The following is a 16,211-nucleotide window of genomic DNA, read 5'->3' as shown; positions in this document are numbered from 1 at the left end:
ATGTTTGGCCTAATAATGCTGCTACATGATTGGTATTTATGAAATAGGGGGAAAAAAGTGTCTTTAGTAGCAGCATTACTCTTACTCGCACAATATGAAACATTTCTCTTCTGGGTTTATTTTGAAAGTGTAACCGTACGTTGCATATTTATTTTCCTAATTCCGTCCACCCGGACGTGGGTAAATGTGTTGTCGCTAACTTGGCAGTGCCACGGGCCCATATCAATAAAACATCCCTGAGCGTCCAAATGTGAAGCGAGAGGGGTACCGACAGCGTCACTTCTTGAAGCGTACGGCCAGTGACCGAGCTGCCGATTTTGACGCGTTGGGAATGAGAACGTGTTGGATAGAGAGGGTAGAGGGAGGCATTTATATCAAATACAGAACAGTGTTAGGGTCAATAGGGTAGGTATGGGACACAGGAGAGAGGAGGTTGTGATAATGAGGTTGAGGCTAGGGCACTGTGCACTGAATAAATCACTTAAATTGGCAGGGAAACATCAGACAGGACTGTGTGAGAGGTGTCAGGAAGAGGAGGAATCTGTGGAACATGTACTTTTGAGGTGTAGGGCATATGAGGCAAATACAGAGGTGATGAATAATAATCTAAGGAAATTAGGTGATCAAGAATTTCATTTAAAGGAAGTAATGGAAACGAGTGAGAAATGTTAACAGGATGATTATGTAGGAGCAGCAAGTGTGCACCCTTGACGGTCTACAAATGTTGCTGGAAACTGGCAAAACAGGTTCATTAAGGAGACAATCCTTTACTAGTCTCCCATAGAAAACCACGTCACCATAGTATCACGCAGGCTTGCTGTGATGACTCCGCCCACTTTGAGGAGGTGCTACGAAGTCACGGAAAACAACATAGCTGATACTAAACTGAGTCGAGTCGATTAGAGTTATAACTGTATAGGTTTATGTGTCTGAGCGAGATCATTGTTCAGTGATAAGATCTGATTCTGTTAATATTTGACTGCAGTTGATAGAGTTGAGTGTAAAGTTCAGATCAGAGCAGTTATTTGATCACATTCATCACATTTCCTTCAGATAACACTTGAGAAAACTTTGGTCTGTGTTTTGTTCGATGTTCAGCAGCAGAATCACTTCACAGACGTTCAGCAGCTTCATGACGATCATTTCCTGCCTTCACAAGGTAACAGAACTAAACTCATCTCATCACACATGTGAAAAAGAACTTTGTAACTGAGCAGTGTTGTTTTTGGCAGCCATTCTAGATTTAGTCTTAGTTTTAGTCTTTTGGACTAAAACGCTGATTAGTTTTAGTCATTTCATCATGTGATAGTTTTAGTCCAATTTTAGTCAAAATCAAAAAAGTTTTAGTCAGTTTTAGTTTAAAAAAAAAAAAAAAAGAAGTATAGTCTTTTAACAAATCCATTTAGGTCAATAAGTATTGGAGATTACTGTTGGGCAGAAACCTTTAATCTCCATAATTCAACTTTTCAACAGTTTTTTTCATGAATTGATGCCGGCTTCATCATACAACAGTGTCACACATAAGTTTGACATAAAATTTCCTTGCCAGTGGTGCGCCGCGACCGACTCTACTAAAAAAAAGGGGCGTCAACAAAATAATTTCGTCATCGTCATCATTTACGAAAACAACACTGTAACTGAGTGGACGTGATGTTTTTACTGTGAAGCTCATGAATGTCACGTCACTGACTCTTGCTCAGTGACTGAGGTTTTTACACAGAATGAATTGACCCTGTAGTGACTTAGAGAGGCCTAAATGTCTGGTGTAATACTGCAAACTTGTCTTATTATGGGATGTGAACATGTCCTGGTTCCTCTGAATGTAAAGAAGGCCCAACCCTTTTGAAGCAGCTCTGCTGACACAGTATAACATTAGGTCAATGTGGTCCACCCATGTTAGCAGAACTTGTAATGAGCGAGTTTTATTCTCCCAGCAGGTGGCACTCTGCTATGAATCAGATCAAGGCCAGTAAAGAGGAAGCTCCGCCCTCTAAAACCACTCTGTGTGAGGAACATGAGGGTCAGAGGTGAGATGAGGATCTCATGGATCATGTGACTTGTCTCCATGTCACAGCTCAGTGTTTTATTTACACATCATGTGTTTGTAGGAGGATCCATCAACAGAGATCAGTCTCTGCCAGACCTGGACCCAGCTGTGTCTCCATGTCGAGTGACTGGTCCATGGATGAACCATTGAAGTTCGAACAAGAACAGAGGTCAGATGATGGAGGGTGGAGGTCTTCACAACAACTGAAATGATCCACCATGTAGCACCAGAGACACCTAATATTTGAGAATTCAGACCCAGACCCATGCAGACCCAAGACATTCTGGACCCAAGTCCCAAACGGACCCGTCGCCATTTAATCTCAGATCTGGACCCATGAAAAAATAAGAAATGTTGAATAAATGTGGAACATTCCTGGCTCACATGCTTGGGTTTGGGTAAAGTGATCTGACTGAAGATGTGGAAGTCTTAAATGTGTTAATCAGTGTAATGTTTGACACCATCTGGGTCACACTCAACCATTTCTGACACAAACCTGTTTTCCTTGTGTCTCCTGATACTGTAGATCATTAATGAGATCAATCACAGCAGATGTTGTATGTACATGTCATGTCCTGTGTTAGTAGGAGGATCCATCAACAGGGACCAGACTCTGCTGGACCTGGACTTGGACCTGGACCCAGCTGTGTGTCCATGAAGAGTGACTGGTCCATGGATGAACCTTTGAAGTTCGAACAAGAACAGAGGTCAGATGATGGATGGTGGAGGTCTTCACAGGTCAACAACTCAAATGATCCACCATGTAGCACCAGAGACACCCAAAATTTGAGAATTCAGACCCAGACCCATGCAGACCGAAAGACATTCTGGACCCAAGGCCCAAACAGACCCGTCCCCATTTAATCTCACATCTGGACGCATGAAAAAATAAGAAATGTTGAATAAATGTGGAACAGTCCTGGCTCACATGCTTGGGTTTGGGTAAAGTGATCTGACTGAAGATGTGGAAGTCTTAAATGTGTTAATCAGTGTAATGTTTGACACCATCTGGGTCACACTCAACCATTTCTGACACAAACCTGTTTTCCTTGTGTCTCCTGATACTGTAGATCATTAATGAGATCAATCACAGCAGATGTTGTATTTACATGTCATGTCCTGTGTTAGTAGGAGGATCCATCAACAGGGACCAGACTCTGCTGGACCTGGACTTGGACCTGGACCCAGCTGTGTGTCCATGAAGAGTGACTGGTCCATGGATGAACCTTTGAAGTTCAAACAAGAACAGAGGTCAGATGATGGATGGTGGAGGTCTTCACAGGTCAACAACTCAAATGATCCACCATGTAGCACCAGAGACACCCAAAATTTGAGAATTCAGACCCAGACCCATGCAGACCGAAAGACATTCTGGACCCAAGGCCCAAACAGACCCGTCCCCATTTAATCTCACATCTGGACGCATGAAAAAATAAGAAATGTTGAATAAATGTGGAACAGTCCTGGCTCACATGCTTGGGTTTGGGTAAAGTGATCTGACTGAAGATGTGGAAGTCTTAAATGTGTTAATCAGTGTAATGTTTGACACCATCTGGGTCACACTCAACCATTTCTGACACAAACCTGTTTTCCTTGTGTCTCCTGATACTGTAGATCATTAATGAGATCAATCACAGCAGATGTTGTATTTACATGTCATGTCCTGTGTTAGTAGGAGGATCCATCAACAGGGACCAGACTCTGCTGGACCTGGACTTGGACCTGGACCCAGCTGTGTGTCCATGAAGAGTGACTGGTCCATGGATGAACCTTTGAAGTTCGAACAAGAACAGAGGTCAGATGATGGAGGGTGGAGGTCTTCACAGGTCAACAACTCAAATGATCCACCATGTAGCACCAGAGACACCTAACATTTGAGAATTCAGACCCAGACCCATGCAGACCCAAGACATTCTGGACCCAAGTCCCAAACAGACCTGTCCCCATTTAATCTCAGATCTGGACCCATGAAAAAATAAGAAATGTTGAATAAATGTGGAACAGTCCTGGCTCACATGCTTGGGTTTTGGTGAAGTGATCTGACTGAAGACCTGGACTCCATTTTTAAGGTGTGTAAATGTACAAACATGACACTACTGTTAATACTGAAGCAGAGTCCTGGTCCTGACAGTCTGGATGTTGCTCTGTGGACCTGCAGGACTTCACTCTGTCACTGATGAGCTGAAGTTAAACTTCACATGTTCTGTTCCAGCTGCTGGAGGAGAACATCATCTGCTTTGTGAAGAACGAGCTGAAGAAGATCCACAAGGTTCTGGATACAGATCATATAGAAGTCTTAGAGAGTCAGAGGGAGGATGAGGAGGAGAAGAGCAGCAGAGAGGCCTTTCTGAAGATCACAGAGGACTTCTTAAGGAGGCTGAAGCAGGAGAAGCTAGCTGACAGTAAGAGGACTTTTAATGTGAAAGGAAGAACATCTTATTTTCTCAATGATCCACTCACTGATTTATTTTCTTGTGTTCTGTCAGAAATCAGAGCTCCAGCTTGTCGACGTGAACTCAAATCAAACCTGAAGAAGAAGTTCCAGTGTTTGTTTGAGGGTGTGGCTAAAGCAGGAAACCCCACCCTTCTGAATGAGATCTTCACAGAGCTCTACATCACAGAGGGAGGGAATGGAGAGGTCAATGAAGAACATGAGGTCAGACAGATTGAAAGAGCTTCCTGGAAACCAGACAGACCAGAAACATCCATCAGACAAGAAGACATCTTTAAAGCCTCAGCTGGAAGAGACGGACCAATCAGAAGAGTGATGACAAAGGGCGTGGCTGGCATTGGGAAAACAGTGTTAACACAGAAGTTCACTCTGGACTGGGCTGAAGACAAAAGCAACCAGGACATACAGTTCATGTTTCCCTTCACCTTCAGAGAGCTGAATGTGCTGAAAGAGAAGAAGTTCAGTTTGGTGGAACTCATCCATCACTTCTTCACTGAAACCAAAGAAGTAGGAATCTGCAGGTTTGAAGACTTTAAGGTGGTCTTCATCTTTGATGGTCTGGACGAGTGTCGACTTCCTCTGGACTTCCACAACACTGAGATCCTGACTGACGTCACAGCGTCCACCTCAGTGGACGTGCTGCTGACAAACCTCATCAGGGGGAAACTGCTTCCCTCTGCTCGCCTCTGGATAACCACACGACCTGCAGCAGCCAATCAGATCCCTCCTGACTGTGTGGACATGGTGACAGAGGTCAGAGGGTTCACGGACCCACAGAAGGAGGACTACTTCAGGAAGAGGTTCAGAGATGGGGAGCAGGCCAGGAGGATCATCTTCCACATCCAGACATCACAAAGCCTCCACATCATGTGCCACATCCCAGTCTTCTGCTGGATCACTGCAAAGGTTCTGGAGAACATGCTGAAAACCAGAGATGGAGGAAAACTGCCCAAGACCCTGACTGAGATGTACATCCACTTCCTGGTGGTTCAGTCCAAAGTGAAGAAGGTCAAATATGATGGAGGAGCTGAGACTGATCCACACTGGACTCCAGAGAACAGGAAGATGATTGAGTCTCTGGGGAAACTGGCTTTTGAGCAGCTGCAGAAGGGAAACCTGATCTTCTATGAATCAGACCTGACAGAGTGTGGCATCGATATCACAGCAGCTTCAGTTTACTCAGGTGTCTTCACTCAGATCTTTAAAGAGGAGAGAGGCCTGTACCAGGACAAGGTCTTCTGCTTTGTCCATCTGAGTGTTCAGGAGTTTCTGGCTGCTCTTCATGTTCATCTGACCTTCATCACCTCTGGAACAAATCTGGTGTCAGACGAACCAACAACGAGCCAGTGGTCCATACAAACAAACAAACCTGAACTAAATCATCTGCACCAGAGTGCTGTGGACGAGGCCTTACTTAGTCCAAATGGACACCTGGACTTGTCCCTCCGCTTCCTCCTGGGTCTTTCACTGGAGAACAATCAGAAGCTCTTAAGAAGTCTACTGACACAAACAGGAAGTGATTCACAGACCAATCAGGAAACAGTTGAGTACATCAAGAAGAAGATCAGTGAGAATCTGTCAGCAGAGAGAAGCATCAATCTGTTCCACTGTCTGAATGAACTGAACCATCGTTCTCTTGTGGAGGAGATCCAATGGTTCCTGAGATCAGGAAGCCTGTCCACAAAGACACTGTCTCCTGCTCAGTGGTCAGCTCTGGTCTTCATCTTACTGTCATCAGGAAAAGATCTGGAAGAGTTTGACCTGAAGAAATACTCTGCTTCAGAGGAGGCTCTTCTGAAGCTGCTGCCAGTGGTCAAAGCCTCCAACAAAGCTCTGTACGTGGATCCGTATATAAATATTAATAAGACATATTCTAAAGAGCACAAGACAAACACGTTTAACCTTTTGTTCATCACTGTTTTCTACCTCAGACTGAGTGGCTGTAAACTCACAGAGAGAAGCTGTGAAGCTCTGTCCTCAGTCCTCAGCTCTGTGTCCTCTCGTCTGAGACACGTGGACCTGAGTAACAACGACCTGCAGGATTCAGGAGTGAAGCTGCTGTGTGATGGACTGAAGAGTCCTCACTGTTCTCTGGAGACTCTCAGGTTGGTGCTCAGCTGATTTATATGGACAATTCTACTCTGAGTGTTTTTTTAATTGCATATGTGAATAGATTTTCTTGAACTCCTCCTCAGACTAAGTGGCTGTTAACTCTCAGAGAGAAGCTGTGAAGCTCTGTCCTCAGTCCTCAGCTCTGTGTCCTCTCGTCTGAGACACGTGGACCTGAGTAACAACAACCTGCAGGATCCAGGAGTGAAGCTGCTGTGTGATGGACTGAAGAGTCCTCACTGTTCTCTGGAGACTCTCAGGTCAGAACTCTGACTCAGACTCTTTGCTTCTTTAGGTTCTTGTTGATGAAGATGTTTTTTCTGAATCACTGAGTTCATCATATCTTCTTACCTCCAGTCTGTCAGGTTGTCTGGTCTCAGAGGAAGGATGTTCTTCTCTGACCTCAGCTCTGAACTCCAACCCCTCCCATCTGAGAGAACTGGACCTGAGCTACAATCATCCAGGAGACTCAGGAGAGAAGCTGCTGTCTGCTGGACTGAGGAGTCCTCACTGGAGACTGGACACTCTCAGGTATTGTCCTCCTCCTCCTCCTCCTCTTCCTCTTCCTTCTCCTCATCTTCCTCTTCATGATCAGCAGCAGTATTAAAACTTGTCAGCAGGTTTAGGTTGAAGATGTCCTGTTATGTTTTCCTCTGTCAGTGAGTATAACCAAACATTAGTGACACTTTTTAAACACCTGTTGTTCTTCTTCTTCTGGCTCCTCCCTTTAGGGGGCGCCACAGCAGATCATCTGCCTGATAGATATTGTTCTTGTTTGACAATAAACTAGAAAACTAGAAACAAACACTAGACTCTGGTGAGAACGAGTGAATGTCACGTAGTTCAGCCTGAGAAACGACCAGAACCATGCATCTGCACAGAGTAGCAGTATCATGTGAGAAGTCCTGGTACTGGGTACAGAACAGTCCTGGTCCACTTCAAACAGCCTCCTGAAACTGAACTGGAACTGGACACAAACACAATGAACAGAAAACTCAAACTGTCTGACGACAACAGGAAAGTAAACCTTGTGAGAGAAGATCAGTCGTATCCTGATCATCCAGACAGATTTGAGTTCTGGTTTCAGCTGCTGTGTAGACCTGGTCTGACTGGTCGCTGTTACTGGGAGGTCGAGTGGAGAGGAGATGTTTATATATCACTGAGTTACAGAGGAATCAAGAGGAAAGGCAACAGTTCTGACTGTTTGTTTGGAGATAATGATCAGTCCTGGAGTCTGATCTGCTCTGATGGTCTTGGTTACTCTGTCCGTCACTGTGGGACACAAACACCCATCATGTCCTCTGTCTCTCACAGAGTATCAGTGTATGTGGACTGTCCTGCTGGGAATCTGTCCTTCTACAACGTCTCCTCTGACTCACTGATCCACCTCCACACCTTCAGGACCACATTCACTGAACCGGTTTACCCTGGGTTCCTGGTCTGTCGTGGTTCCTCAGTGTCTCTGTGTCCTCTGTAGGACATGAAGAGACAGCAGCTTCAGTGGTGGACGAGGTCAAAGCTCGTCTCAGTCATTCTTTGTTGAAACCATCAATAAATAAAGACTTAAAAAATCAACATGTCTGTCATTAACTGAGCCGCCGTCCTGCGCTGTGAGCGCCCCCTGCTGCTGAGAACCAGCCTGAAACACACAGGTTCACACACACTGAGATAAAAATAACAAAAAGTGAATGTTTGAAAGTGAAATTAAAAGATACAGAAAGTAAAATCAGTTAAAAATGAATAAATGCTTTATATAAAATAAAAAGAAAGCAGTCAAAATAATATAAAATAAAATTCAAGGTTTTCAATCCAATAGAAAACAAAGTAAATAAAGATGTTAAGAGTTTACTCTTTGTCTGAAGAACATCATCTTCTCACTGACGAGCCTTTCTGTCCCAGCATGCATTGCTTCTCCTCCTCCTCTTCATGCTGCCTGACAACAGCGCCCCCTGCTGCGTGTGAGCAGAACAACACTCAGAGTTACGCACACACACACACACACACACACACATGGAAAACGAAACACACATGAGCAGATTATGCCATGAATGGGGAAGTGTGGTTTCTGCTGTGTGTGTGTGTGCACTTGTATTTGTGACAAATCAGGACATTTTTTATGATAACACACCAACAATATCAGTACGTTAAGAAATATGAGGACATTTTAGAGGTCCTCATTTCTCTGACCATTATATGGTATTCTGGACTCTCCAAACATGCTCCCAGACTAAAAATCTCCAAAGTCCTAAAATGTCACAATTTTTGTATATATATATATATATATATACTATATATATATACATACATATATGCATACATATATTTATATATACAATGTTTATAAAGATATATATTTATATATATATATATATATCTTTAAGATATATATATATGCAAAGTAGAGGTGGGTGAGAGTGTAACAAGTCAGCATAGGACGGTGGTTTGCAGGATGAATCTGGTGACAAGGAAGACGAAGAGGACAAAGGCAGAACAAAGGACAAAGTGGTGGAAGCTGAAAAGAGAGGACTGTTCTATGGTTTTCAGGGAGGAGTTGAGAAAGAATCTGGGTGGTCAGGGAGAGCTTGCAGATGACTGGACAACTACAGCTAATGTAATCAGGGAGACAGGTAGGAGATTACTTGGTGTGTCGTCTGGAAGGAAAGTAGATAAGGAGACTTGGTGGTGGAATAGGGAAGTGCAGGAGTATATAAAGAGAAAGAGGGTAGCAAAGAAAAAGTGGGACAGTGAGGAGACTGAAGAGAGCAGACAGGAGTACAGGGAGATGCAGCACAAGGTGATGGTAGAGGTGGCAAAGGCCAAACAAAGGGCGTATGATGACTTGTATGCTAGGTTGGAAAGTAAGGAGGGAGAGAATGATTTATACAGGTTGGCAAAACAGAGAGCTAGAGATGGGAAAGACGTCCAGCAGGTTCGGCTGATTAAGGATACAGAGGGACATGTGTTGACAGGTGCCACAGAAGTAGTGGGAAGATGGAAAGAGTACTTTGAAGAGCTCATTGCTTTAAGAATGCTGGTAGAGAAATACAGAGAAGGTCAGAGGGAGCTGCATTGTGCCTTTGTAGATCTGGAAAAAGCCTATGACAGGGTGCCAAGAGAGGAACTATGGTACTGTATGAGGAAGTCTGGAGTGGCAGAGAAGTATGTTAGACTGGTGCAGGACATGTATGCTAACTGTGAGACAGCGGTGAGGTGTGCTGTAGGTGTGACAGAGAAGTTCAAGGTGGAGGTGGGACTACATCAGAGTTCCGCTCTGAGTCCCTTCTTGTTTGTGGTGGTGATGGATAGACTGACAGATGAGGTTAGACAGGAATCTCCATGGACTATGATGTTTGCAGATGACATTGTGATCTGTGGTGAGAGCAGAGACCAGGTGGAGGAAAAGCTTGAGAGGTGGAGATATGCTCTAGAAAGGAGAGGAATGAAGGGTTAGTCGCAGCAAGACAGATTATATGTGTGTATATGTGTGTGAATGAGAGGAACCCAAGTAGAACCATGAGGCTACAGGGAGTGGAGATAAAGAAGGTGGAGGATTTGAAGTATTTAGGGTCAACAATCCAGAGCAGTGGAGATTGTGGAAAAGAGGTGAAGAAACGTGTTCAAGCTGGTTGGAATGGGTGGAGAAAAGTGTCAGGGGTAATGTGTGATAAAAGAGTATCAGCCAGAATGAAAGGAAAGATATACAAGACAGTGGTGAGACCAGCGATGATGTATGGTCTAGAGACAGTGGCACTGAGGAAAAGACAGGAAGCAGAGCTGGAGGCAGCAGAGATGAAGATGTTGAGGTTCTCTATGGGAGTGACAAAGATGGATAGGATCAAGAATGAGTCAATCAGAGGAACAGCACATGTTAGATGTTTTGGAGATAAGGTCAGAGAGGCCAGAATGATATGTTTGGTCATGTACAGAGGACGGATAGTGAGTATATTGGTAGAAGGATGCTGGGGTTGGAACTGCCAGGCAGGAGGTCTAGAGGAAGACCAAAGAGTATGTATATGTATATGTATATTTATATATATACATATATATATATAGAAATATATATATATATATACACATATATATTTAATCCACTTAATTCACTCATGTATTAAAGACATTTGAGATGAATGCTGCCACACACTGCATGTTTGGTTACTCAGCAGTCAATAACACAGCCTCTGATTGGTTAGTAAGTCAGCAAGGCAGCCTGTGATTTGCCAATAGACTGAGCTGAGGCTTACAAAGATGGCTGAGTTGCTATAGTTGCTAAATAATCTACAGTGTAGGATCTATCATTGTGAATGTATTTTATAAAGTCTGCCATGGTACATAACGGTTCATGGCTTGATTTTAAAGCTTCTGAAACGTAGACCGCACTGGCACTCTTGATGATCGTCCCATCCAGGAACTTCAGTACTGTGGAGATATCCATCTTGGCATATACAAGATGTAAGTTTTAACAATCCCCATTTGAGCTAATTGGCTAACAATTAAGGTGATGGACACGCTGTAAAACTAACCAAACAAACGTTTTTCTTCATTTTTATCTACAGATACAGTTGTCTAAGATGTTGTCAACAGTTTGTTGTTACCCTACAATAGAAGATGCTGGTAGTTATTGACATAAGTCATACATATGTTCAGTCGTCAGGTCCTCATATTGTTAAGCTGTGAAAGACATGACTGTGTGTTTGGTTTGACGTCCTCATATTGTTTAGATGTGAAAGACTTGAGTGTGTGTTTGGTTTGACGTCTTCATATTGTTTAGCTGCGAAAGACTTGAGTGTGTGTTTGGTTTGACGTCCTCATATTGTTTAGCTGTGAAAGACTTGAGTGTGTGTTTGGTTTGACGTCCTCATATTGTTTAGCTGTGAAAGACTTGAGTGTGTGTTTGGTTTGACGTCCTCATATTGTTTAGCTGTGAAAGACTTGAGTGTGTGTTTGGTTTGACGTCCTCATATTGTTTAGCTGTGAAAGACTTGAGTGTGTGTTTGGTTTGACGTCCTCATATGGTTTGACCCACTGACTGTAGAGTGTGTGTGTGTTACAGTGTCCCCATATTGTTGGTAAGTATATCATTTACAATGATAACAGTTTCTATAGAGTCTGGAAGAATAAGTCCAGATCCTCATGAAACATGTGTGGTTATGTTTTATAATAAGTTCTGCTCTAATGTATGTTATAGTACACAACATATCTGACTGTGTACTGTTGTGTTTTGTTGCAGACATCAAGTGTTGAGATTGTGACTAATTCAGCAGACCCTGAAGTCAGCGATAGATCCACTGCATCCTATGAACAGGTGATTACACATGTATTTTTTTCTATTTGGAATATAATAGATATCTCAGTTTGGTCCATTGCACCATTAAGTACTGCATTAAAACGATAATTACTGTATCAGTTGATGTAAAAATGTCCACAACATTAATAATCTCATTACTTTACATCTGATTCTTAATTGGGACATCTGAGAGGAAGCCTCTGTCTGCAAAATCTGAAGCGACACCATTCTCATTGTGAGAAACGTTATGATGAAGCCAAAATAAAGATCTTTGAGAGAGAGAGGCTTAGGACTTTGTGTCTGGCAAGCAGAATGAATTATTCTGTGGGTAAATAATTTAGCTGAAAATATTTTATTTACAAAAGTCTTCTTTTCTTGGTCTCTTTCATATCATACATTGCAAACTGAAAACTGTTGTGCAAGTAGTGATTACTGTCCTATTCAATGAATTTTGATAACTGTATATTGTTAATAATGGTTTTCAAGGTTGAACATCCCTCAGTCCATGATGACAGACTTCATGTTGGAGACTCCTCAAGCTGTAGGTGACCAGGTAATCTGACACATTAGTTACCCATTAAAACAAAATTAGATTGAAAATATTTATTGTAATTGTTTGTTTTTAATGGCTCATCAAAAGCCATGTTATGCACACTGTAATGGTTTCAGAATGATACCCTTGCTATTAATACACACACAGTGGAGAGATTACAGGTTCAGAAAAGCCTAGATGTTTTAGTTCATCACCGATAAGCAACAGTCATAGTTCTTCACTATGTAAGAAGGTGCAGTGCCGATTCATCGGAGAAGTTTCCGAACAATGACAGCGATATAAAAGTCTCACCATTTAAAACATCCGGACAAAAAAGCAAGTACAACAAGAAGCAATATTGTTTCTATTGTAAAAAGCCCATTTCTAAATTGGCAAGACACCTTGAATCTGTTCACAGTAATCAGCCTGATGTTGCAAAGGCTCTCAGTTTTTGATAAGAAATCTCACAAAAGAAGAGAGTTGTTTAGGTGTCTTAAGAAGAGAGGAAACTTTGACCATAATGCTACTGGGCAAGTGATGGTGCTGGAGAATGGGTTCCTTGTCGAAGACCTTCATCAGCGAAACAATTTGATCATTTCAGTCATTGCAAATATTGTCATGGAGATTGCCTTTGGAGACACGTAAGAAGGTGCCCTCAGAGGTCAGTTGAAGACTTTCCCACTGGGCAGAAGAGGATCCGACCCGACTTACCAAAACCTCATGAAATTCATGAAGCTGTTTGGAAGATTGCCTGTGAAATGAACCAGGATGAGATTTCCTTGGTAGTAAGGAGTGAAGGAGAAATTATTCGCCTTGGCGAGTCATTGTACAATGCAAGGAAACCACATGAGAGAAGGAATGACTACATACGCCAAAAAATGAGAGAGATGGCAAGGTTATTGATAACAGCTAGAGCTACAACACCTTTGAAGTGCACAGAAGACCTTGAAATGCCCAGTAATTTTCGTCATGTGATACAAGCAGTCAGAGCTGTTGCTGGTTATGAGTTGGATAGCAACTCATACAAAATCCCATCCTTGGCTTTAAAACTGGGGCACAGTTTGGCCAAAGTTGCTGGCATTGTGCAGTGCAATGCAATCATTGAAAATCGCCATGAAGTTGCAGAGTTGGCCAAGCAATTTGCCACTCTCTATGAGAAAAAGTGGACAGAGTCCATTTCAGTTGCTGCATTGGGTACACTTCAACAAGCCAAATGGAATAAACCACTGGTTTGACTATTTACTCAGGATGTGACGTTGATGCACAGGTTTCTTGCTACTGAGTGTGCAAAATGCATGAAGGACCTAGAGGAAAAACCTGACAGCACAAGCTTTGGTAATCTTGCTAAAGTGACTTTGACGCAGGTAGTACTTTTTAACAGAAAAAGGCAGGGGGAAGTTTCAAAAATGGAGCTGCAGACTTTCACATCCCAAAACCGTACACGGTTGAATCCTGACACTATGATGGGCCTTACTGAGCTGGAAAAGAATCTTGCAAAGCACTTTGACAGAGTTGAGATTCGTGGTAAAAGGTCAAGAATGGTGCCTGTGCTTCTTACATCTGATATGGTCGCTGCAATGGATCTGCTTATAAAAAAACAGAATTGAGTGTCAAGTCCACGCAGAGAATGTGTACTTATTTGCACGCCCAGGTGTTCTTTCCCATTACAGAGGGTCTGATTGCCTTCGCACCTACGCCAACCAATGTGGTGCAAAAAACCCAGAGGCACTCACGTCAACAAGACTGCGGAAACAAGTCGCAACTTTGTCCACAGTGCTCAACCTAAAAGGAAATGAAATGGATCAACTTGCCACCTTTCTTGGCCATGACATCCGTGTGCACCGAGAATTCTACAGAAAGTACACTGCAGCTTATATGAACAGTTAACCTGTGGCCTAAATGCACAGTCTCACAGACGCACTCCAAAGCCTCCTGTCCATAGCTCTTTAACACGCTGTCAGCACTACAAGGATAGCGAGATGCATTGAGTACGGTGTCCAGGTCAGAAATTATGCTCAGATTCTCCGATGGGAATCTTTATTTTGTCGCACAACATTTTTCTATCCTCCCTCCTCAGCCAGGAGAACTCCCGCTCCCACTGAACTTGCCTAACCTCCTTACTGCCGCTTCCTCGCTCCGCTGAGGCCAAGGGCTGAGTTTGTCCTTCATCTGCATCTATCCCTCTTTTTTCACCTCTTTTATCAACATAGACGGATGGCGCTCAGATTTTTCCGTCAACATTTTAAAAAAACGGTCAATGACGGAAAATATTTGGTTAACGCGACCCCTGGTTCAGACTAATGGCCATCAAGTAGCAAATCAATTTGGGTTTAAACCTAGACATGGTACAGATATGTGTGTATATGTGCTAAAGGAACTGCTGAGCAACTATAAGAGAAAAAACTAATCTGTTTTTATTTGTTTCTTAGATGCCTCAAAGGCATTTGATAGGGTGAATCATGAGAAATTATTTAAAAAATTGGGTGCAGTAGGTGTCCCTAAGTATATAGTCAGAATCCTGTCCTATTGGTATGCCCAACAGACCATGCAAGTTAAATGGGACAACTGCTTATCTGCTCCCTTTCATATCAGTAACGGAGTAAGACAAGGGAGCATCTTATCTCCTATTCTGTTTAATTTCTACATGAATGATTTATCAAATCATCTCAGCTCATGTAAAACAGGCTGTATGGTCGGCAGTACAGTGATGAACCATCTTATGTATGCTGATGATTGTGTGATCTTTAGTCCTAGCTCAGCTGGTATAGAGCAGCTCCTTAATGTGTGCTCTGTGTATGGGGAACAACATGATATAAAGTACGAGTCAAAAAGTGTGATAATGGTTTGCAGAACCGTGGAAGATAGACATAGGACTTTTCCTGACTTTAAACTCTCAGGCAAGGTTCTAAATATCTGCAGTGAAGTGAAATATCTTGGTCATGTGATCACAGACCAACTGAAAGATGACGAGGACATTTTTCGTCAGTGTCGTATGTTGTATGTGCGAGCAAATGTAATGGTACGTAAATTCGGTTGGTGCACTGTTGGTGTGTTCAAAGCGTACTGTTCACCTATGTACACTGCACATCTGTGGTTGAAATATAAAAAAGCCAACCTTCAGAAACTGCAAGTGGCAAACAATGACGCTTTGAGGATACTGTTTTTAGAGAGATAGCACTTGAAGGAAGTGCTAGTTGGGCCACAAAGTCTTGTTTTTTCAAATCATTGTAAAGGAATCCCTGTTATGGGTGTACAGTGTAATTTGTCATGTAAATGTTGTTTGTTTGTTTGTTTGTAACATAACAAACATGTCTTGTGTACTGCATGACCTGCAGCACAGATCTGTGTTGCTCATAGCCCATTCTGGGCCTTGTTTGCCTTTTCATTAAAAGCAAGAAAGGCAGAAAGTGTTCCCATGATTTTTTTTCACTTGAACATTTACTGCTTCATAAATCCAACACAATGATAAGTAGACTGACCACATTTGCTCACTTTTGTTGTATGAACATGTGATTTTTCTTACCAGGTTACCTGATTAGTGAGCATATACATGTATGATTATTATGTAGATATTTCAGACGTATATAACAGAAGCTAAGTTGCAAATTCTGACTCTATCCCTACTTGGTCTTTATAAATCACAAAAACCTGAAAATGTTGTTGATCACAATTCACTGACATATGTATATATACATATATAATGACACAACATGAAATAACAGTGTTTGTGTCATGGTACTCATTTGTCACATGCCACACTGTGTGAAAACCTGATAAAAGCTACGTC

The 16,211-nt window shown here is 42.5% G+C and overlaps 2 protein-coding genes across 3 annotated transcripts; both read left to right on the top strand.

The window, feature by feature from the left end:
- The first annotated feature begins 1,006 nt into the window (after nt 1-1,006).
- On the top strand, nt 1,007-4,076 carry LOC131443427 (uncharacterized). Of its 2 annotated transcripts, none has more exons than XM_058613052.1 (6): nt 1,007-1,159; nt 1,938-2,027; nt 2,109-2,216; nt 2,632-2,754; nt 3,176-3,298; nt 3,720-4,076. In XM_058613052.1, exons 2-6 carry the CDS (start codon nt 1,951-1,953, stop codon nt 3,916-3,918), a joined length of 630 nt encoding a protein of 209 aa, XP_058469035.1. In that variant the 5' UTR covers nt 1,007-1,159; nt 1,938-1,950; the 3' UTR covers nt 3,919-4,076. The 2 variants fall into 2 exon arrangements, with proteins under 2 accessions (XP_058469035.1, XP_058469034.1); XM_058613051.1 differs by having other exon boundaries at nt 1,935-2,027.
- LOC131443304 (NLR family CARD domain-containing protein 3-like) lies at nt 4,041-8,183 on the top strand. The gene is given in 5 exon segments (XM_058612825.1): nt 4,041-4,050; nt 4,540-6,334; nt 6,431-6,604; nt 6,695-6,868; nt 7,509-8,183. Coding segments are annotated over 5 exon segments (2,730 nt in total). The 3' UTR covers nt 8,086-8,183.
- Nucleotides 8,184-16,211: the final 8,028 nt, after the last annotated feature.

Source organism: Solea solea, chromosome 17 (genome assembly GCF_958295425.1).
Source record: "Solea solea chromosome 17, fSolSol10.1, whole genome shotgun sequence".
In the NCBI taxonomy this organism is placed as follows: Eukaryota; Metazoa; Chordata; class Actinopteri; order Pleuronectiformes; family Soleidae; genus Solea; species Solea solea.
The sequence above is the reverse complement of the archived record's forward strand: the minus strand, read 5'-3'. Positions and strand labels throughout refer to the sequence as shown.